This window comes from Solanum pennellii, chromosome 5 (genome assembly GCF_001406875.1).
Source record: "Solanum pennellii chromosome 5, SPENNV200".
NCBI classification, from domain to species: Eukaryota; Viridiplantae; Streptophyta; class Magnoliopsida; order Solanales; family Solanaceae; genus Solanum; species Solanum pennellii.
The window spans coordinates 70,299,959-70,306,946 of record NC_028641.1 but is presented as its reverse complement, the minus strand read 5'-3'; the positions used below and the strand labels follow the sequence as shown (position 1 = coordinate 70,306,946).

The 6,988-nt window shown below is 30.1% G+C and overlaps 1 protein-coding gene across 4 annotated transcripts in view; it reads right to left on the bottom strand.

The window, feature by feature from the left end:
• The window catches only part of LOC107019706 (ethanolamine-phosphate cytidylyltransferase-like), a 4,184-nt gene extending 1,018 nt beyond the window's left edge, over window positions 1-3,166 (bottom strand). The window contains exons 1-3 of one of the 4 annotated variants that reach the window (XM_027917358.1): window positions 3,040-3,166; window positions 1,605-2,040; window positions 189-420 (exon numbers count right to left, since the gene is read on the bottom strand). In XM_027917358.1, coding sequence (XP_027773159.1) covers window positions 189-420; window positions 1,605-1,957 — 585 coding nt within the window. In that variant the 5' untranslated portion in view covers window positions 1,958-2,040; window positions 3,040-3,166. Of the gene's footprint in view, window positions 1-184; window positions 421-1,604; window positions 2,041-2,892 lie in introns of all 4 variants that reach the window. The other 3 variants (XM_027917356.1, XM_015220097.2, XM_027917357.1) reach the window with 3 other exon arrangements.
• Window positions 3,167-6,988: the final 3,822 nt, after the last annotated feature.

The window sequence follows — 6,988 nt, the reverse complement described above, 5'->3', positions numbered from 1 at the left end:
CGAACGAGGTGGGTGGGGGGGTGGGGGTTCATTTTATACAGAAAACAATCTTAATAAAAATCAGTGTCAACCACAAACATAAGGCACATTTCTTGAGAATTTAATCTATATTAGCATAATAGATTGCATGATGTGCTTACACATCAAATCTTAAAACAGAACCAGAATAGGAGAGATATAGTACCTACAATATCTGTGCTGGAGACACCTTCAGTGCGTTTAATCTGCTTGTAACGACCAGCTTTCTTTGCTAGTGCATACGCATCAGTTCCATCGGGCAGTAGACAGGGATCATCACCGTGAATAATGTAATCAATCTTATGCTCAGTAAACAGACGGTTCATAAAATCTTCAGTAATTGCATAAGGAGCATTGGCAATTACTTCATCCACCCACTTCAACCCACTAACAAGGGCGAGTCTGCAAAGAATCTTAAATTAGATATACATGTGAGGGTCGGGAAACACTGAAACAGAAATGGTATCACATAACAAGCCACACTAAATTATTTGTCAAGTAATTAAAGTGAGTGTTAATTTATATTTGAACTTCCAAGAACTAAAAGACATTCACGTCTACACACAGAGAACATGCAAGAGCTAATAAGCATAAATTAAAAGGAGAAATTTCTTTCAAGAAGTTTCTTCTCCATATAATCCACTTTATGCCAAAACTTTCTTAGGCTCATCAAGATGCAAGGTCAAACTTCAATGGACAGTGCTGATAAAAGTCCTGAAATGGACAAGAGACCTTTAACCTAATCATATAGTTTTCCACAGTTATTCTACCAGCCCAGAGATGGTACTGGGATAAACTGCATGTGCGATGGGATCTCATTCTCAATGAGGATTTGATACTTTTTCTTTTATAAAGAAAGATCCATTGATAATATCAAAGAGGATTTGCTACTCATAGACAAAAGACTCTCTTAGTTGCAGCCGTTGCCAAAGGACCAGTAGACTGGATAAATGCAGGACACAACGATAAGCGTTGTTAGTTATGATATTGTTTATGATTTCTAGCTATCATTTTCACTCAAGCAAGTGGAATCTTGAAAAATATTATTTACAATCAAGATGCCTCACATTGATAGTTAACAAAGACTTGAATTAGTGCATCTGGATAATACATCATAATCTTGATAACAAATTGTTATCAACATGTTTATAGGATGTCATCCTAGATGAAAAGTGGATTGCCCCAAAACAAGACCATCTTTACTAAGGTCCCTCTTAAGAACTGTATTAGCTCGTGCATTTCATAATCCATACTACCAAAGTTATTGCATTTTATCAAAACAATTTTAGCAACCACACCCAACCTTTCTGTTTCAGACTGGATTTGTTCTTCACCTGTCCTACTCAGGCAGGGTGGTGAAGGAAGAAGAAAATTACAGTGTATCTTCTTTAGTCAACTGTGTCACTTGATTTTAAGGCTTCGTATAACACATATAGGTGTAGCTAACATTCCTAAGGTAGACACAAAAAGTACAGCTTTCTATGGCACCACTCACACAAATAAGGCATCAAGAAGAATGTAATGCATTAAACTGTGTACAAAATAGTTTGATCAATGAAAGATGAAGCAACTAATCAAACTCGTACCTTTCTTCCATGCATAAAACCGGTGGACCCTTATTAGCTACAATTTCTTCATCACTAACAACTCCAACTATTAACTCATCTCCTAATTCTTTTGCTTGTCTTATCGCATTTGCATGACCATAATGCATTAGATCAAAACACCCATCCACATAAACACGAATACGCTTCTTCCCGCGCTTCTTTTTACGAAAGATACTTAGATTGGGTAAAATGTGGGGTAGAGTAGGAGCACTGATCCCTGTTAAATAGCTAGTTGACACCCCGAGCAAGGCTGCAGTTAGCATGACTCCACCAAAAAGCCTGGGGTAGTAAAACAGCCTTTCCCCAATCCAGCTATTGCTTTCAAAATCCATTGGCCTCCTCCCTCTAACTTGTCAGGGTCCTTGTGGACCTCTTCTCTAAAAGAGGAAAAGAGGCCCTGCAATAAGAGCAACAACTGTATAACCAAACAAACAAATGTAAGTGGTGGAAATAAAGCCCGATAACAGTAATCTCCAATTCAATCTGAAATCAGAAAAATAACATCTAACAACAGTAGGATATGCTGGTTAAACGATTAAATAAGATGGAATAGCCAATTAATGAGAAGGACCAAATCTCATATGTTGGGGGATAAGTACCAAAAAGATAAAAACTCTATTGCTACAATAACGATCCAAATCGAATATAAACAAGAACATCCAATAAACAGACACGTCAAGTTACAAGAATTGGGTTTTGCTCTATATAATCCCCATTCAATCAGAATTCAGAAAAAAAAACATCTTAACTACAGTCAGGTAGGAGTGGCAAATCCATATACAATTCCAGAAAGGACCAAATCACCCAAGTGGGGTTCATCAGTATGCAAAAAAAATGGCAACTTTATTACTACAACAACCCAAAATTAAACAAAAATCAAGAACATAAATAAGCATATGCAGCAACCAGCGCCAGAGGTGGATCTATCCCTTTTTGGATTGTACCATCTATACACACAGTGTAATTTCACTTTCATTAAATCTTAGTTGTTCCTATTCAGCAAACCTCAAAAAAGCATTCTTGGCAGAAAAAAAAAAGCTTCAATATGCAGAAACACCAAAAACATGAAACAGAACAAAAATTCCGAGAAATCAGGAAATAAGATCTGGGTGTTGCATGAAGATCAAGAATTTAAAACAACAAACACAAATCACACAGACAAACCAATCAAATCATGTAGCTAAATCTAGCTCAAGAATTTCCAAGAAAACAATAAAAATTCAATCTTTTTAATAAAAAAAACGGTGGGATGTAAATAAAGAAGAACCTGAAGGTGTAGAGGAATGGAGAAATGGAAGAAAAGTGAGAGAATTGAGATTTGGTATGGTGAAATTGAGATTAACGCAGCAGCAGAACAGAAATCTAAAATTCTGCAGAAGAAAAAGGGGGGAATTTGTCAGATTAGAATCTTTACCTTTATTTATTCTTGAACCTCATTCACAAATATCATCAACTTTTATATATATGTTTTTTTTTTTATATATTCCACACATGTTAGATTCTGTTTTGGGGAAGAGACTAATTGAGATTTGAACAGAAGTCACATTTTTTTAAAATAAATATTGATGTGGTATATCGATAAAATTATTTTATTTTTAATTAGATATTTTAAGTTCGAATTTGATATGAACTTTTTTTTATTGAAAGTGTTCACTTCTCGATGGCTCTCTGAAAAATTTTGTGATAATACAAAGATTACATTACCAACTTACCTTTAAAAATTTCACAAGTGAAAACTGAAAAGTATAAAATATATGCATACTAACTATTTTACGGAAATAAAAAACGTATTTTAAATAATTTCTCAATTCAAGGACAATAATTCACAATAAGGAAATTAATTTTTTTTTAAAAGTAACAACTATTGCTATTGATATATGAGGTAAGGCTCTACCTACCATTCAAATTTAATATGAAATTGCTACTTAAAAATAAAAAGAAACTTAAAATTAGGAGTGGACATAAAGATCAAAAAATTAAAAGATCGAATTGAATTGAACTAATTTAATTCTTCAATTTTGATTTTTCAATCTTTTGTTCGATGTAGGTGTTTATTTTTTTAAAAAATTTAATTCTTCAATTTGATATTTGGTGTAAGAATCTCAAAACTTTGATGAATTGAAGAATTTGACTCGCTCTCTCTATATATATACCTTTCCTTAATAAAAATAAAAATTCAACAAACAATTAAAATTTTATTTGAAATGTATGCACACTTTTTAGAAACCAAATTAAAATTTATTAAAACCAAACCAAAAAACCAAATATCTACCCCTATTTAAAATATCAAATTAAAATTTAATAAAACCAAAATAAAGAACCAAACATATACCCCGACTTGAAATACGATGCACACTTTTTTTACGATCAAATCAAAATTTAATAAAACCGAATCGAGAAACCAAACATCCTCTCCTACTTGAAATACCAAAATAATCTTTCATATTAATAGAAAATAATTTGGATCAATGTTTATCCCATTATAATATGGTGCTTTGCTTTGACAAGGAAAGAAGAAGAAATGACTTTAGAACTGTCAGATTGATGTTGTCATTTTCTTAGGACTATTGCCAGATATTAAAATTAAATGCATGACTTATCAATTAAGGAAAGAAAATGGTACTAGTTGACAATTCATACCTAAAATGTGAGGAAACAAAAGTCATTGTCATAATATATTCAATAATTGTAATAAGTTAGATGAAAACTCTAGCCAAATATATTAAGATAAATAACTTAATGACTTTCTTTTCTAGAATTTAAAAATTATCATCTTAACTTCATCTCTACTTAGAAATATCTTCATCCATGTTGTTGTTATTTTATATTAAAAGACATTTTTAATTGAAATTTTACAAACAAATAAAATACTTTTTATTACAAATTTAGGTAAAGAATTCTTTATATTTTAAGTCAAAAGACATTTTTATTTGAAATTTTACAAACAAATAAAATACTTTTCATTACAAATTTAGGTAAAGAATTCTTTATTTTTTAAGTCAAAAGACATTTTTATTTGAAATTTTACAAACAAATAAAATACTTTTTATTACAAATTTAGGTAAAGAATTCTTTATTTTTTAAGTCAAATTTACTTGTTTAAAAATACTATAATTCAATATAATTAATAATTTAAGATATTTTTAAAAAGATTAATTCCTTAAATAATAGTAATAGTTTCACCTAAAATCAGGAGAAAAGAATTTTGTATTTATTTTCTGGAAGTTGCTTTTCCTCGACTAAACATTTTAGGTTTGAGTCTTTCAATATGAAATATTTTTTTTTCCTTTAAGTGAAGCAAATTGGACTCCAATCTAAATATCATATATTAAATGAAAAATAAAAATTATAATTCTAGTCTAGTTTTCTTCTTTAGTTTTGAATTTTATGATTTTAAATTAAAGTTATGTCAAATGTATAAATTTATTATTTTATTTTGATGATTTTAAATATGTCACGTGAAAAATTGAGATAAAAATATTATAGAAAAAAGGAAAACAGACTAAAAAAAGTAGTTCGTATCTTTTTTAAAGTGGGGGAGTAGTTTGTTTAGTTCTCCAATTTCTTCCCACAGAAATTGAGGTTTTTAACTTGTATCACCTGGTTCAATTTATAGTAAAAATGAGTGATTTGTTGAATTTTTTGTGATTTGAGTGAATTAAAGTGAAAATCAAAAGCTTTATTGTTACCTTTTTTTAAAAAAAAAAAACTTGAAAATTCATAATAAATTTTATAATTTGTTAATTTGTTTAATAAATTGATGAATGGATTTTGTTGGAGATATTCTTCTAAAGTTGTGGTAAAAATTTTAAGTTATACTATCGATGAAGATTTTGATTCATTTGTGATTCTTTTAAATCATATTTCAAACGAAATTTGTAAGAAATGACGTTCAATGTGTTGTATAATATTGCATATCAATTTAAAAGCAAATATAACTATTTTTTATACATCATTATAAACTTTTTTTTTTTACAAGATTCATATATTATATAGTATGTGATAAGATCCATATATTATATAGTATTTTATATCACATAAATAAACATTTTTATAAAAAGAAATCAAACAGGTGCCATGAGACATGAGTAGTGCACCAGCTAGGACAACCTCTTTGGATTCTTCTTCCATCATGTTATCTCATTTGTAATTTTGTTAAATCTTTGAAGTATGATACACACAAACTGATGAAGTACATGTTGCCCACTTGTCAATTAGCACATATATATGTATGTGCAAATGTTGTCATCATATTCACTCTTTTGGACCAGGACAAAATTAATTCATATTATTTTCCATTGTTGCATCAATCATGTGTGTATATATATATATATATATATAAAGAATCTTAGGTCCGTCTATATGACGTCATCACTTATCATAATTTTTTTTAATTTATTTATTTTTAAAATTAGCATTCTTCTTTGATAATAAGTTGTGATTTTTATGAAAATTGTGACTTTAATAAGAGTTGCGATTTTTATGATAAGTCATGACTTTTATGAAGAGTTGCGATTTTTATGAAAAATTGTGACTATCATGAAAGGTTGTGACCTTTTCGACGGGTTACAACTTTTCTAAACAGTTGTAACCTTTCTGATAAGGCACAATAAACATTTGTTCACACAATTCTTTGCTAACTATAAATTAGAGGGTTTTCCAATCATTTTGAAACGACGAAAATTTTGAAGCTCTTCTTCTTCTTTTTCACAATTAAATATTTCTATACGTTGCTCCTGTTGAGTAGCTCACTGTCAACATTGCTTATGTTACAGATCTTCATACATATTTTTACACTCATTAATTTATGTTTATGTTGTTAAGGATAAATGATAAGGTGTAATAAATATCATTTACATTATAAATGTTTGTTAATACATAATCTTTATGTATGATAATAAAATGTTTTAGTTTTTCTGCCTCATAGATTTTAAGTATTGTTTTATAAATTTCGTCATATAAAATCTCTGCGCGGAGCGCGAATAATTGAACGAGGTACTAGTAATGAGAAGTTTATAATCTGATGTTCTCTTTTAAAAGGTTGTCACATTGAAAGATAGCAATGAGATAATGAGCATGTAAAGAGGATAAGTATAAATATCTCAGTGAAGAGAGGTGTGAGAGGTGGGATATAATGAGTATGAGAAAAAGTAGAGGTAGGTATAAAAAATAATATTAGGGAGGTGATTAGATGTAACGACCTGTTTAGTCGTTTTGAGCAGCAGATTTTATTTCTGGAAAAACTGTGTGAGTCGACGGAACCCACGACGGACCGTCATGGGCACGACGGGCCGTCGAGGGGGTCTCGTTCCAAAAGACTTAGACTTCTGAAATTTGGGTACTGAAATCGACTCTCTGAACTT